Below are 17,156 nucleotides of genomic sequence, written 5' to 3'. Positions count from 1 at the left end.
AGTGATTGCGAGCAACTTAGAGCTTGTAACAAGTTACGCCAAATGAGTTCTACATATTTTGCAGGTTGCCTTATCGCTACCACCCAATCGACACTGAGTGATAGCAACGCAAGACAAATATGCTATCTACACATTGAGATTGGTCTCCATTTGGAAAGGCGCGGTCAAGGGTATTGTCAGCTTTACAATGTAATAAAATCTACAGCAGTCATAAAACATAAATCTTAATACAAGTACAGCATTAAAATTATTTTAGGAATGCCTTGTTAAGTTATTATAAGAAAAAAAAAGATTATATAATTATTTTATTATCTTCTGTTGTGATTCAATGTATATCAGTAACTCAATGATTTTTTCTTTCAACAATATCAAAGTTGAATCTATTAAATAAGTATACAGACTTCATTAATTAGATTCAAGGTCAATATAAAAAAAAATACATAATGCCTGAAATCACGGATATATATTGAAATATTATGTTAATTTCATTTTTAGCAACATATAAATATTTTAATTGTGAAACAAATACCTGCTTGCAAAGGAATTTGCTCCTCCAGACTTCGCATTGACCTGCTAGCCATTCCGTTTGCTCCTGTTAAACAATCTCTTTTGAGTCTCATACTTACATTTGAATTTTTAAATATCTATGTGTATTTGATATTGATTATTTATAAACATTATACAGTGAAAACCGGTTATAACGACATTGAGAGGACAAATCTAATTTCCTACATGCAAATAGCCAACAATGAATAGTTGTTATAAACAATATTCTTTTCTCTATAGACATATTTCTCTGGAGCTAGCCATTTAATCTTATAGTAATATAGCTGAAGTTGCTAAAACTATGATACATGTTTTATGACATATTTCTAGATAAATGCTACATTTGCATATATTATATCATGCTAAGCTTATAAAACAAATATTTTTTTGGACACTAAAATTATCGTGTTGCAGTTTTTTTTTTATTTTATTCCAGTGCGGCAAAGGGATTACACTGCACCTGATTGTGTACATGATGCCATCCAGATACAGTATCAAATGGCAACAGATGGCTGAATGAATGCCATTTGACACAATCATATCCAATATAGATGCTTCTTTATAAAATAAAGTTTTAAATGAGTGTTATTAAAAAAATGGCCTTATTGTATACATACTTGATGGGTAGATAAATGTTGAGCTGAGTTAAGCAAAGCATTTGCTAAATGCTTTTTGTCTTCATTCAATGACTGGACTTGAGTTTCAAGGTCCTCTCCCATGGAAGCCACCAACATTGTCTTCAGTTCTTTGTTTACCTTAAAAAAGGACAAAAATGATAATGTTTTATAATTAAATCAAAAATAGTTAATTACTTAATAAAATTATATCCAGTAAAATGAATTTATATAATATAACACTTTTAGTGGTCACAATTTTTATACTATTGATAAATAACTGAACTTATAACCAAATTTTTATCCCTCTTTTCCTGAGCTGTTAGTTTATTACGTTACAATGTAGATGTATGCATGTGCATGCAATGCATTTTCATTGAGCATGTTGTATGCTTTACGGTTCTGCAATTGACATGGCATAGGTTAAAAATATTTAATATAAAGATGATTGTAAGCAACCCCACTCTAATGATTAATTTACCATCTATTAAAAATATAATGACAGAGATATTCATGTCACTTGCCTGCTATACAACCCCCATAATCAGTAGAACTACCAAAGTACTGCGTGGCAACCCACTGCACTTGTTGTCATAAAAGGTAACATGCCCAATAATTAAGCTGGGCTGTATGCTTACTTCATTATGCAATATCACAGTTATGAATGTAATATTTACCTGAACTTGTTGCTTTAGTTGTTCCTTCAAGGAGTCATTTTCATGCATCAAACTGGTAATTTTTTTCTGCAATTCCTCATTCTCTGGACTAATCTGTTCCCCTTCAATGAGAGACTTGCTACCGACTGAATTCAACTTTGGTCTAGGTTTATACTCATTTAAATTTGTGTTCATTTGAGACATTTGAGATATTAATGTGTTTATATCCATGTTGTTTTTAGATTTCTTGGATTTCTTCACTGTTTGTGACACTATTGGTTTCACTGCTCCTGGGTAAGGTTCATATGGAACGAACTTAGGTGATTTCACATTAATAGATTTAGTTTTCTGCGATGTTATAACGTTAGAAGGGTAAATTTGTATTAATCGTCCAGGTACCACGGTATCTTTGGGATCATTGTTTTTTCTTCTATTTTGTGCCGTTTCGGAGGTAGATTCCTCCGACTCCATGCCGTCACCGGCCGTTCGCGTCTTGCTCATGATTTCTGTAACAATTAAAATAGCACGGAGCTAATCGAACGGAACGATAGACGTAATGTACACGAGTACAAACAATAATATTGAAGCACTCACTCGGATTGTATAACCAATCAACATTCATAATGATTAGATTACTTAATGTCACGATGAATTCAAATCTCTATGGTATCACTTTCCAATGTATTTGTTTATCTATAAGATTAACAGAAATGTATAAATTTTAGAAATTTTGGGTATTGAGTATATATTATTATTTAGGACGAAGCAGTATTTACAAGTCTTGACATTTATTCTGACAGTTGACACTGACAGCCCTTTTTATAAATTTATTACAGCTCTGGATACAAGTCTATTGAGCCTGTCTTCCATATAACACTGATAGGATTTGCAAGCAGTGTTGCCAAATGTCTACTTTATGATAAACCCCAACATAGACAAAAACCTAAAAATAAATAGGGTTTTGCGACAAAATCGCCCCAGAAATAATAAAGTAGACAAAAAGCCCCATTTTAATTTTATATTTCGTACACAATAATTGAACCAGATTATGATCTCCATTGATCCCGTTTAGATGGCGTTTTTTGTTCGCATTGCCACCTCCGGCACAATCATGACTTTTAACACAGGTAATGTGTACGTTGTGATCTTTTAGCTAGAGATCTCCTTGGATAGTCCTGTCGCTTACCATCCACCCCTCAGATCCACCCTCTCTTCATAGTATAAAAATCAAATATAGCGAACGAACATTTGTTAAAATATGGGTTTTTAATACCTTGCGAATTAATGATAGTAATTATAAAGATGAAAAATAATTAAAAGCGTTTATTGCATTAAATTACAATAAATTATTCCTATTTCATTTTTTAAAAAGCTACAAGCTACGTTAATTACGCTTTGAGAACAGAATCGAACTCCCCACTGGCTATCATTTCCTTGACTATATCTAACCCCCAATTAGTTCCCTTTGACGTAGAGTTGCGGATATGTAGGCCAATCAGAGTATTCTTTTAGTCCTTGGCGTACCTCTTCGTCGGTTAAAATATCGAATGTTTCGTAATCAACTCTGAAATAAAAGAAACAAACAGATAGTGAGGTATATTTTCATTACTTTAATCTCATTTATAAATTGCACATATTTTAAGATGACGAAACTTTTTTCGATATGCGATTTTATTGAAACAAAGCCTACGTTTTGCTCTTAATTATACTTTGTCCACCTGGGAGAACCACATGAAAATCCATACACAAGTTTCGGAGAGATCTGCTGACAAACCAACAGACAGACAAAAAAGTTTTGATGAATGGCTGCCCACAAAAAAAGATTAAACATAAAAAATGATTTGCTGCTTTTTTACAGGTTTTAGACAATATCATACAGCAATTTTTTTTTATTATATTTTGACCATGAATTTGAATTTTAATACGTAATAAATTTCACTTACCCAATTCCATTTAGTATTTGAACAATAGTTCTGCTAAAACCACATCTTGGGACATCTCGGTTTCCTTTCATAAACAGCATTACTTTATGTCTATTGATAAGTGATTTTAGTCTTTCCTCCAAGCTTTTCGGTTCTGCGACACCAGACTTCCCCAGGCTAAGTGTCTTGACTTTTGCGGAGATTTGGGCTGCATCTGCTCCATCTACTCTGTCTACTAGTACACCATTCCTAAATAAGATTACTGTTGGCACGGAATCTACCTGTAATGAACATTTAATATGATTTATAAATGTAAAAACATTGATGCAAAAAAAATATTGTAAAAATATGTTCACTAATTTGGCCCGAATAATGGAGCTAATAAAATGAGTTTTTCACATCTGTACGTACTTTCCAAACGCAAGTGCCAATTGTGCTAAGAATTGTTTTGTTTCGGTTTGAAGGACATTGTAATATAAAATTGTTCAAGGTAATTGGATTCTTCATTTTTATACCATTTATTTGCAGATATACATATATAGATTATAAAAGGGAAAATTTTAATGCATAATTCATAATATGAGTAAAAATAATTGCAATCAGTAACATTCTAAAACAGAACAATATACTTAATATTATTTAAGAATTACAAGTACTTTTTATACCTTTCCTTTATCCATTTTGGGAATTACCAAGTTTTTTAAACTATAATACGCAGATATAATTATAAAGCGCTATAGGTGGATATTTATCACCACTGAGAACTAAACTAAACTAAGTCTGTTTTTCCTTATTAAATGTCTAGCTCATCCATCAGTGTTTGAACAGCTGTATATTTGGCAAATTTAAATTTAATTGTTTTTATGTCTTAAGGTAATTAAGGGCAGTTGGTGAAAAAGGCATAATTTTTAATCTATAATATGAGAAAATGTAATGTATAGTATTTTTTAATTCAATTATAAATAATCATATTGTTTAATATGCCTTGATTCCTATTTCTTACTAATAATATTAGTAAGTTACTAGAAGTGCAAGATTTGTAAACATGTTTGTAATTCATGTTTCTAGATTTTTAGATTTATAAAACTTTCAAATTAAATGAATAAATTGTTTCTCAACTAAAGCATGACACACTTATTTATACCATTGAATTCAAATGACATGCAATTTACAAATTCAAATCAAATCCTTAACTTGTCGATTGTTTATAGTTCATGATATTATCAACTTAGTAAAAACTTGATAATTATAAGTATGATTCAAGACTGAAGGTTATTTCTTAATATGTCACCTTAATGAATATATTTTTTCAGATCTCATTGTCTGGCAATTTAATGCCAAAGTGTAAAGTATTTTACAAAATATGTTTTTGTATCATTTATTATATTCAGTGCATTAACCATCAATACTTTTCTAATATATAATTTTTACAAATTTATATTTATGAGTGATAATATGTGATTTTAGTTACTTTATATTGCAAAGAGATTTCAGAGAGTTCTTCAGCATTACAGACAGCAAACTTAGTGCCAACTGCTTGTATGTCTGGAAGTTTGGCCAATTCCTCAAGTACCTCCGTCACCTGCTTGCATTGATCAGCCCATTCAGCTGAGAAATGTACTACTGTCAATATTGGACTTCTGAAATATATAAAAAGATGAAAAATGAGTTTATTAGCTTTTATCTACTATTTTAAAATGTAGGGATAAGCTATACCTAAAAAAAATTTTTTTCTTTGGTAAGGTAAGTAATCATTAATGTTGTTCTCATCAAACAAAGTGCCACTAAACTTAAAACCCCACACAATGTGTTTTGTAAGTTGTGGCTTGAGATTTGAACCTAGAACCACCGGTTCTACACCACATCTTGATAAATCAGTATGAGGTTATAACTGATCTTATTGCAGAATAATAATTTTGCTAAAATATAGGACAGGGCATATATCATATTATTATTCAGTATAAAACACCAAAAACAAAATGATAACCTTCATATCTTCAACATATAAAGATAAAATTGTTGAATGTGTATGAAGCTAATTGGGCAATCATTTTAATCTAACGTGATACCATAGATAAGTCCCTATTTAACCTAAATCAACTTACAATGGAGTATTTATAGAAGCTATCCATTTTTCTTATTTTTTTTTAAATATGTGGGTCACTTGATGGTGTCACCACCCTTCCTTAGTGTCGGAAGGTGAAAATTACCAAAAAACAAAAGCAAATTAATTGCTGTTAATGCACTTATATTCATGTCTTCCCTTTTGATAAATGTTTAAAGATGGGACCATATAATGCTATTTGTAATAACATTTTCTTTTAAAAAATTGTTACTCTTTGCTTTAGGTATATCAGCAAAGCTGCCACCACTCGAATTTTCTGTTCGAATTTGGTTAATTTGGATAATTCACGCTATAGACAAAATTGTCAACATAAACTAGTTATATAATACAAACAACAAAAACTTTTGGATATATATAGCCTATAATCAAGTAGTATAAAAATAATGTTCACTATTCTGTGCTAAAAGAATTCACAGAAAACATAATGTACTTATTACTAAAAAAGGGACAAGTTGAAGCTATATTCAGATAAAAATTATTCTATATTATTTTGGAAATATTGGGTACAAAATAAAACTTATTTTTACGATAATACAAACAAAAAACAGAATTGTAATATTCAAACACTAATCAAGTATCAGAAAAAAATGATTGTTTGTTTTTATATTACCCATACAATAATTTATTACACCCATATGTATTTTTATGCTGTAGAATTTACTATTTATTATATTTTATAAGCATTCTTCACTTATGATAAAAGGTTGTAAGGTCACTGGCTTATTATGGCGGATGAAAATAGTTTAATAAAAATAATGCAGTTGTGATCTATAATACTTCAAAATCAAGAATAATACATAACTTATTGCAATCTAATTAACCACTTCTAAACCTATTTAAATAAAACCATTCACCTTGAGGTTTGGTTTGTAAGTGTATAAAATTAATGTAGATTTTATAATAATTTAGAATGCCATTGGGGCCGGCATATGAATAATAATAATTGAAACACGACGTAGTTGTTTTATATGACATAATACATTTGTACAGAAATATAGACAGGTGAAAAATGTTTGTTATTACCTGATAAATTCTTCGAAACTTTGGACCGTCGCTAAGTTATTCACCGACATCTCTAAGCAAGGTTATAAACTTGTCCTATTTATATTTTAAATTATATCAGTAAGTAGAATATTATTGAATCCCTTGTTTAATAAAATGTTACTACACTCTCATTTGTAACGTAGACACATATAAATAAAAAGTAAAATTTACACCACAGACCACAGCAGAAATCAAAATCTCGAAAACCAAACAAATCAGTTCTTTCAATGCCTGAACTTTCTAGACTAGTGCTGCAAGATTATAAAAATAGAACGAATTGATTTGCTAAATAATCGACTAGACATATCATTTTTCAATTCTCACCGCACCCTAAATGGAATTAGAAAGATCGTGGAAATGGAATTAGAAATTGTAAAGCATCGTGTCGCACAGTGGATCGAAAAGGCAGTTTTAGTGACTTAGGAAATAATTTTGTGTTTTTCAATATTTTTTTTCGCTAATCGCTAGATATTATTAGCGCTTACAATATTCATTCTTAGTCATTTTTTGATAAACCTTATAGTTTCGGCTAAAAAATATTTCATGTTTTTTATGTATGGAACGCACTATAAAAACCTACATTTCTGCGAAATCTTGAAAGGTCTTGCTTTGAAACTAGTTTTTACTTAATCCTAATCGGTTCTACTATACTTCTGCACTTCGAACGTCTGCATCGACCTGCCACTTCTCCAGTTATACGAGTTGAAAAAATTGTGAAAATATGTAAATTTGACACAAGATGGTAAGAAAAATGCTATGGAAATCGCACAATCTGCGAGGTAATGATGAAGAAATGTACCAGTATGGATTATCATCGTTGCACGCCTGGATAAAATGCATGGAGTGCCTACTCTACATATCTTATCGTTTGGAAGTTAAGAAGTGGAGCTGCAGGGGTAACGATAAAGATAAAATCAAGAACAAAAAGTTTGCAATACAACGAGCATTTAAAGAAGAATGCGGTTTATTAATTGATGTAGTAAAGCAAGGAGCAGGCAGTACTAACGACGGTAATACTGCCCGAAGATTTTTTAAAAATAAAGCCACAACAGCGCGTATCTCTGGCATTAGTGAGCAACTCATAGAAATTTTTTATGTGATTCTTCAAGCCGTTGCGTCTGGAGAGCGTGTTGATCATATTAAATTTTCTATATTCTGCAATGAAACCGTAGAACTATATGTTAAATTATATCCTTGGTATTATATGCCGTCCAGTGTACACAAATTATTAATGCATGGGGCTGATATAATTAAACATTTTAGGGCCATACCCATTGGGAAGCTGTCAAAAGAAGCCGCAGAAGCACGTAATAAACATTATAGAGAAAACCATTCCCGGAAAATAAATGGGATAGCGACAAATGCGGACATCTTCCATAATCTTCTTTTGTCGTCTGATCCAAAGATTAGCCTTAGACCCCGCATGACAAAACAAAATGTATTGATACTCTCTCCAAAAGCCAAAGAATTTTATTAAAATAAAAATAAAAAATGGAACTTCTGCATTTGCCAACAGAACCAGAAGTGCTAGAATTTATTAATGTAGAGAGTAATTTAGAAAATTTACAAAATAGTAGTGGTAGTAAGTAGATCCCAAGGGCACATACTTCTGATTTTTCTAAAAAATTATGTGTGTATTCATTGTGAATTATCGCTTGCTTCAACGGTGAAGGAAAACATCGTGAGGAAACCTGCATACCTGAGAAGTTCTCTATAGGAATTTTGAAGGTGTGTGAAGTCTACCAACCCGCACTAGGCCAGCGTGGTGGACTAAGGCCTAATCCCTCTCAGTAGTAGAGGAGGCCCGTGCCCAGCAGTGGGACAGTATAAATACAGGGCTGATGTGATGTGATGAGTGAGTAGATGGGGATAATCCTTTTTTTAATTAAATTATTTGTTGTAATTTTCGCCCAAATATTATTATTAGCTGTAATAATCATCAATTTATTACATAATTTTATTTAGTAAGTGTTAAATTTGCCCAAGATAATCATAAAAAACGTTTTGAAAAATATAAAATATTATCATTTTTATCATTTTTTTCAACTCGTATAACTGGAAAAGTGGCAGGTCGATGCAGACGTTCGAAGTGCATAAGTATAGTAGAATAGACCAAAATTAATAAAAAAAGGTTTCAAAGCAAGACCTTTCAGGATTCCGTAGAAATTTAGGTTTTTATAGTGCGTTCCATACATCAAAAGAAGAAATTTTTTTTAGCCGAAACTATGAGGATTATCAAAATATTACTAAGAATGAATATTGTAAGCGTTAATAATATCTAGCGATTAGCGTAAAGAAAAATTAATAAACACAAAATTATTTCCTAAGTCACTAAAATTGCCTTTTCGATCCACTGTGCGTCGTAGTAGAGTGCTGATTTGTTTCCCATGCTATTCTATACTTTATATACAGTCATTAATTGAATATTATTATTAAATCATGTTGAAAGTAATTGTATATGTTGTAGGCTTATATCATTAGGTACCATTTAGTGTTATTGTCATTTAGTCATTTAGTGTTATTCACATTATTTTATATGTTATTGAGTCGATTGATTGATTGATAGAGGAGTGTTATCGATACAATAAATTATTTATTTATATTGTAAAATGGAAACATATTGACACAATAATTGTTTATTTAAACTTTATACACTTTAAATGTTTATAGAATAATTATTATAAATTGCTCGTTGACAAAAATATTAACCCTCTTTGCTTGGCAGTATGGTGTTTGACCTTCACCGGCTACATAGAATGTATTTTTTATAAATACTGAAACTGTCAAGTGACAAATGTAATTGTCAATGTCAGTTTAGCATTTTGGAATTGTTTCTTTCATTTTATTTGATTTGAGGTTAGAATTAAGAATTGTGGGCCATTTTATTATTAATATCTAGGTATTCCTAATGGAACAGAAATATTAAAACATATTTTTTATCGGCAGTGCTACGGAATCAAAATGGCATCGGCATCATCAAGTCAGCAAATCGACTTAACTAAGCTGAGTCTGCCGCAGTTGGCTCAGTTAAAACAACAATTAGATCAGGTAATACCTCACAAATACATTAATTGTTTACATAGTAAACACTACAAGTCATTAGAGAGTACTATTAATGAAATACTTTAAAATTGTATGCGTAGTTTTTTACTTCGTAGTATTTTTGTGGTTAGTTTTTTATGGAACTGATGAATTTGATTTGTTATAATTAATGATAAAATATATATTCCTATGCGTATTTATGTTTTATTTAAGTACTATAGGATGAAACTGTAGAACGAACTTAAAGCGAATTCATTAATAATTAATATTATACAATAGACAAATCCAATATAATTCGTGATCAATAGTGTCGTAATAAAAGATCAGACAACCGTTCAATTATGAATATATATTTCCCTTTTCTATTCCAGGAATTAAGCGTGTTCCAAGACTCAATACAGACATTGCAAATAGCTAAAAGTAAATTTGTTGAATCCGGAGAGAGTCTTGAAAAAATAACACCTGCAATTAAAGGCAAGACGATTCTGGTGCCTCTCACAGGATCTATGTATGTACCTGGCACAGTGGCTGATGTTGATAATGTGGTCATCGACATTGGCACCGGATACTATGCACAGAAAGTGAGTAGAGATCAGTGAGGGTAATCTAGTAGACTTTAGGGGGCATGCAACAATCTATGTAATATTGGCTGTGACAACATTTATCTATAGGACAGTTTATCATTGAGGATTAAAATTGAGTCAAATTACTTCTTGAAAAATGTTGGATTTCTTAAAACTTATCAATGTCAATAATGTGTCTGCAATGTACAAATATCTTATTTAATTATTAAAAGGGGTTTGTTTAACAGTAAACTTGAGTTATACTTATTTTCGTTATAGTTATTATTAATCTGTTGAAATATCCCTGTATTTTTTGCAGCTGTCCTTGCTAATTGTTCTGCACTTCAATAAAGTGTAATTTATTTAATTAATTTCTTTCTCCCAGGATATTGATGGTGGTAAAGATTACTTCAAAAGAAAGGTAGAGTTTGTTGCTGAGCAAATGGAAAAGATTAACTTATTGGGTATGGAGAAGTCAAAACTCCGACAAGCTGTTGGTATGATAATGGAAATGAAATTCCAATCAGAACTACAAGCACAGAAGGCACCAGCATCATAACAAAAGTCCCTTATCGCTATATTCTCAAATTGAGTATTGTATGTTTATTTTAATTTTTTAGTTGGCTTGTCAGAATCAATGAAATGTATTTACGGATGTAATGGTCATAGTATTGATATGATTAAATGACATTTTGCTGACACTATGTAGTATTTCCTACTGCAGTACACTTGAAGGCAGGATATGAAGAGCAACCAAATTTAAAACAGGCAATTTGGAAGTATGAAATACGGATATGTAGTGGGTCTCCTGAACTTGTACACTATGTGTGTTGATATTTTCAGCCCTAATCAGTGTTAGATCACATTACGTATTCTCGATTAGTTAAGCCATATAGAAACTCTGAAGCTAGATCTGGCGTCTACACAGGCAGGGGTATCCTTTGGGGGAATCGGGCAATCGCGTGGGGCCTCGCCGGTTGCTTGGAGGACATTCTTTTACGATCTTACCAGCGAATTCGGTAAACCAGAGAACTTTTTTGTTCTCGCTGGGGCCTCGCGTCTTTTTTTTATTTCGCCTAGAGCCTCGCGTCATTTAGGAACCCCACTATGTTAATGGCCTTAGTTACTGCAAAAGCGCATACTATACAGTATAGTGTCACAATACTATGGTACTTACCATTACATATGGATAAATTGTAAGCCTGCTTTCGATTATCGGCTGTAGGTGATGTGCAAGTATAAACTCAAAACTCAATAAGAAATTTATGTAATCACATTATTGTCAATTACAGACCAGTTTAATTACAAAGTTGTAGCGCTTATTAGAAAATTATTTACGTTCTATTATTAACGTATTTTATTAATATTGAGCTTTACTTTTTCGTTACTACAATAATTATGCATTTGAATATTTTTAACTGTCTCTAAGAAATTTGTGATCAATCACAATGTAGCGTTTGTTTCGTTTAACAGTAATAAATTATTATTTAATATTTTTTGTTTTCTTTTTCCCTTTAAAATGTATTGTTAGATGTTATTGTTCCCGACTCCGTCTACACTTTCACGAAAATAAAGTTCCACAATACAATTTTCGAAACGTGTCTTGAAAATTATTCTATTGTATTTTATGATTGTGGGTTCTACCATAATATGGTTTATGGACGAATGAATTTGTATCAACATTTTCAGGGTTCCATGAAATAGTATTCTTCTCCTCACAGCTTGTTGAGATAGTGTAGACTGACGATTGTTGAACTCAGGTAAAAGCCGAGAAAAATTCAGATTTTTGGTAGTACACACTTATACAATCAAATTTTGTATTAATCCTTATATGGGATAAATTGGTAACAGGATTTCTATAAGCTCAAAAGTTTGGCATACTACCCAGACAACCACCTTTATACTTGAACAGATTGAAAGAAACGAACAGTTTCCAGTATTAGGCATGCAGTTAATTTGGTTTAGCTCGGTAGCAATTTGAGATTTAGAATGTTGTTTTCAAACACCGTTTGGTGAATATTCCAACTGGCCCGTATAATTGTGTCGACTGTCGAGGGATAATTGTAATCTATCATCCGTGGAAACTAACGTGACCCCACTCTTCTTGCCATCATATGCATAACACTTTGCAGAGGCTTTAAAAAAATTGTTAACCAAAATTGCTTCACTTTATTAATTACTAAGCAAACGTTTTCCAAATAGTAAACCACATTATGGTGACAATTTGCTATAATTAGATTGATTCTGCGGTAATACTACGTCTACCGAAAACCTATTATTAGAGCTTGGCGTTGTATTTTGTACGATAAGATTTGAAGAGCTTCAAAAGCCCACGTTTCTAACCTATATTCCTTTTTAAGGATTGTTGGCATATATTTTTCTTTTGATATAAGTGTTTTTAGGGACTATTTAAGATCAGATGATGACAATATATTTGTTAGCCGACTTATAAGAAAGTTAATGATGACTTTTACAGTTAATGATGGTATAGCCATATAAACGTCGCTGTGGTCTCAACTCTATAGCTTTGCTCTACAGTTAAAAATCATCAGGTGTTTTTAAACTTAATCACGTTGATAGATGTAAGAGGTTTGCGGTAATATTTTTATGTATTTTCCTGAATGTAGCATAATAATTGATCAATCAATATTCAGTAACTTTTACTGGCTTGGAGATTGGATTCTTCCGTGTATGAAAGGAAAATTAATTGCCATATTATTTTATAGGGTCTAACAATTAATATACTTATTACATTATATTATGTAGTTATGAGTTAATGTTGAAAAGTTTATAGGTGTACCTATCGTTATCTAGGGGTTCTAGAAATTGTACCTATGGTTCCTAAATACTATAACAAAGTTTGCGGTCAAGGATGTAAATTGTAGGTACTTAAATGTAAGAAACAATTGTGACACCAAATGATTTATTTTTTTAATAGGCCAAAATGATAGCATTGATATCTACAATAACGATGACTTATTGTAAGCTATTTTATAAAGTATCTACAATATGTCATATAGTCACAAAATAATAATTATGTATTAACTAAATAAGGCAACGACTATTCCTTAGTACGTAAATGATTTTCTAATAATAAGTCATAAATCAAATTTTTAATTCAATCCAATATCTTACAATGAACACGTGAAAAGGTTTTTGGATACAGTGAGTACAACTTTTATATAAGGTTAATGCAATCAGACATTTACAATGATACCAATTTGATTTCAAAATTATACATACAATTAAATGGTGTAGCCGTGAAATATGCAATGATTTTTGCAATTTGGAAGAAGTTTATATGTGATGTTCAAACATTTTTTTTTTTTCATTGTTTTACCAACATTTATATTTAATACCATATGCAGACTAGCGCTGCATTATTTAAAAATAGTTTACAGTTTAGGTATAGTGTGTTCATACTGTTCAATTTATTATCAGCACCTAACATCTTTTATTTCTGTGTTAAAGTTTAATAATTACTTACTTATTTACGTATTCAAAATAAAACCTAAAGTATCTATTTACATTTTATTACATATTCGTTTAATACTATTGTTGATGTACTTATAGTAGAAATTTAACTTAGATCGATACAAAGATATTATTAGCAATATTCCTCGTCGCCTTGGGCGCATACAATTTATTTCCATCACTGCAACCCATTTTATCTTTGATTCACTATAATAATAAGAAACAATACAGTTACACGAACAGATCACTCGCCTGCTCGGCGAAGTCCTTATCTCAAATGGTATAGTACTCAGGTGCAAAGTCGTTAGCCAAGTTGCTGAGGAAGTGGAAATCGGAGGAAGAGTTGGAGTTATCACCGGCGGGCGTGGCGTGCGTCGCCTCGTAAAACTGCTGGAACGAGCTGTATCCGTCGGCGCACTCACCCGCGTACGGCTCGCCCGACGTGTTCCCCTGAGCTCCGTTCGGCCCGTACCCTGGTGCCGTCGCCGTCGCCGCGTGCTGTGTCCCATAAGCACTCGCATCATAATAAGCGTTCTTCGTGTATTCATTGCTATGCGCATTCTTCTGCCCATCGTTCGCGTAATAGGCATGGGCGTGTTCATGCTGTCCACCTTCATGGTAATGATAGCCGTAGTGGCTGTTCGCGTACGCCATATGCTCGCCCGCGTATCCTTGCGATTGATCATACCCGGGGTTGCCATATGCCGCCTGTTCCTTGCCGTATGTAGGATAGCCGTAATTCTGATACATTTCGTGCGGGTAAGCCTGTCTTGAACCTATACCGTTAACCGGTCTAGCAGTTGGAGATCCCTCTTGTCTTGCATGTTGTTGGGTCCGGCTGTAACTGTGTTGATCAGCACTCTGTATTCCTGGGCCGTAACTTTCATAACTCCTGTTTCCTTGTGGATATTGGGCCAATTTACCTACAAATTGCTTCGAGTCCATCCGGAAATCGGGATGAGGCACAAACTGGCCGGGAGGCGCGTTACCCCGTATAACGTAGGGTGGCATGGCATTGGGCACGGCTTGAGGATGAGGGGGACCTGGCGGAACGTTAGGTGGTGACGGACGCGGATAATGTCCTAGTGGACTCGGGTGCATACTCGAAGGCGTCCCTGGCGTGGATGACGGTGTTAAACTGACGGAAGAAAATTTAGTGCCATCAGAAATACCTGCAACTGGTCCTAATCCATCTTTAGATGAAGAGGGAGAGACTTTAGATGTCGTCGCATCTAACGAGGGCGATCGCTTCCTTGATTCCTGTTTGATCCTTTTTGCGAAGTTTCTTGGTGCAGTTCCAACTGTAGCGACAGGAGGTTGATCATCGCGGGAATCTTCTTCCGCTAACTTGTCGAGAGACGAGGATGATGTAACACTGGATGCGCCATCACTCGCAAAACTATTATTGTTTGTAGCACTGGGAGTATTATTGTTTCTAGTACGCGAAGCGAGCTCTGGCAAGTCTTCTGCTGGTGAGCAAAGTGCTCCTGGTGGAAGTTCGCAACCTTGACAGCTCTTTTCCCTGACAATGGGCCATCATCGTCAAGGAATTTATCAAGTCTGGTTTTGGAACTTTTCCCGCCCTCAGAAGTAGTTGAATCTTTATCGTCGCCATCTTCACTCTTGCTTAACGTTTGTCGTTTGTGCTTCATTCTTCTGTTTTGAAACCAAACCTTCACCTGTAAGCAATTTTTTGTATTATTTATTTAGTTAAAATGTGAAAGTTCTATTATGATGTCAATCCTTGGTCATGGATTTTAGGATTACCTACCTGTCTCTCAGTGAGGTCAAGCGAAGCGGCTATTTCAATTCGCCTCGGCCGACACAAGTACTTGTTGAAATGAAATTCTTTTTCCAGCTCCAAAAGTTGAGTATTAGTGTAAGCTGTTCGCAACCGTCGGGGCAGTCCATTTTCTGTAACAAATAATAAATCTTAGAGTTTTGTATAAAATTATGAAACGTTATTAGTTTCCGTGTGCTTTAGTCCGCTCTAAAATATAAAACACCATATTTCAAATTAACGTTATAGAATGTTATTCCTGGAAGCTTTCAATAACGGGGTTGGAAGGCGGGCCGGCGGGTGCGCTTTCCTTTAATGTAATAACTTGATCGCATGTCAGAGCACCGCCCTTGACGCCATTGTGTCGAAACATTGGTCTTTTTATTTTACCACAAAATACGAATTGGAATTCGAAATTCAAATTACAAAAGGGCGGCGAATAATGGGGCGATCGCGTTCACGTGATGGCATAGTCCTGCGATATCACCGGCTGTAGTTGTTGTTGATATAGCAATAAAGATTATATTGCGTCGCATAGCGGAATGGCGCGCTCTGCAGTGACGTATGATTGACGTGCGCGTCACAACGCGCCGTTGCGATTGGACAAGGGCAGTTGTCAATCAAACAATGCGGTTCTTAGTTTGGGTGTTTTAATATTACTCTGTACGGTGCGAGTAGGGTTAGGGTCACTGACCCTTGTTTTATGTATTTAAATTAGAAGAGTTAAAAAAACCAGTTCATAAAAATCTTAGTCATTTAAATTATTAATACAAATAAAATTACCATTTTCTCGAGCACTCCCGTGTTTAGTTTGTGTATAACAAACACGAAATTCATTAATAATGTTACCTCTAAGGGTTTTCAACCTCTATACCTCTACTGGACATTGTTTTCTATCACAATGTTATAGTATGTATGTACATACAAAAGTACACGCATAGTTTCTATACCAAACTAATGTGCATACGGTAGACTCTTGAACAACAGTAAATTATGAGTTTATTGGAGCCGAAACTCGATAGCCCTTGGTCAGCCACTAGAATTATTATGACTTTGTGTAGTAGGTATAATAATCAACACAAGTGTTATTTGAACAACAAATATTTTTCGATAATTGATTTGTCGATAAAAAAATATCATGTTTTTGCTGGCCTTTGAATTTAAATTGAAAATGTTTGGAAGAGCGAGTGTAACATTTATTTAACGGGTGATTATGTTATGTATTGTAATAAGTAGTGCTGTTGTTTTACGTACTCGTATGTACAAAAAATATCTGTAGTGAAATAAAGTGTTTGGTACAATACACTGGTTTAATGTTTAAGGCTTTTTAGACTGTTTTACCTCAGGTTCATTCGTCGGCAAGCTAGCCAGTGTATTTTCAAGATTATGA

The 17,156-nt window shown here is 33.3% G+C and overlaps 4 protein-coding genes across 4 annotated transcripts; 1 reads left to right on the top strand and 3 right to left on the bottom strand.

Annotated features, from left to right (window-relative positions):
• Positions 1-529: 529 nt before the first annotated feature.
• LOC119192648 (golgin-45-like) lies at positions 530-2,606 on the bottom strand (the record flags this gene model as incomplete). Its single annotated transcript, XM_037446453.1, has 4 exons — positions 2,411-2,606; positions 1,838-2,322; positions 1,164-1,301; positions 530-592 (listed from the first exon to the last, which is right to left on the bottom strand). Coding segments are annotated over exons 1-4 (714 nt in total), but the record flags the coding sequence as incomplete, so codon positions are not given.
• Positions 2,607-3,124: 518 nt separating this feature from the next.
• LOC119192649 (glutaredoxin 3-like) lies at positions 3,125-7,160 on the bottom strand. Its single transcript, XM_037446454.1, has 4 exons — positions 6,887-7,160; positions 5,210-5,378; positions 3,760-4,019; positions 3,125-3,380 (listed from the first exon to the last, which is right to left on the bottom strand). The coding sequence occupies exons 1-4, from the start codon at positions 6,934-6,936 to the stop codon at positions 3,272-3,274; spliced, it is 588 nt and encodes a 195-aa protein (XP_037302351.1). The 5' UTR covers positions 6,937-7,160; the 3' UTR covers positions 3,125-3,271.
• A 2,511-nt stretch (positions 7,161-9,671) lies between these two features.
• LOC115445583 (probable prefoldin subunit 5) lies at positions 9,672-12,005 on the top strand. The gene is made up of 4 exons (XM_030171903.2): positions 9,672-9,763; positions 9,854-9,955; positions 10,321-10,530; positions 10,898-12,005. Exons 2-4 carry the CDS (start codon positions 9,869-9,871, stop codon positions 11,069-11,071), a joined length of 471 nt encoding a protein of 156 aa, XP_030027763.1. The 5' UTR covers positions 9,672-9,763; positions 9,854-9,868; the 3' UTR covers positions 11,072-12,005.
• A 1,413-nt stretch (positions 12,006-13,418) lies between these two features.
• On the bottom strand, positions 13,419-15,918 carry LOC119192650 (homeotic protein proboscipedia-like; the record flags this gene model as incomplete). Its single annotated transcript, XM_037446455.1, is given in 3 exon segments — positions 13,419-15,519; positions 15,522-15,665; positions 15,758-15,918. Coding segments are annotated over 3 exon segments (1,565 nt in total), but the record flags the coding sequence as incomplete, so codon positions are not given.
• Between the last annotated feature and the right edge of the window lie 1,238 nt (positions 15,919-17,156).

This window comes from Manduca sexta, unplaced genomic scaffold (genome assembly GCF_014839805.1).
Source record: "Manduca sexta isolate Smith_Timp_Sample1 unplaced genomic scaffold, JHU_Msex_v1.0 HiC_scaffold_3035, whole genome shotgun sequence".
In the NCBI taxonomy this organism is placed as follows: domain Eukaryota; kingdom Metazoa; phylum Arthropoda; class Insecta; order Lepidoptera; family Sphingidae; genus Manduca; species Manduca sexta.
Note: the sequence above shows the minus strand (reverse complement) of the source record. Positions and strands in the feature narration are given on the sequence as shown.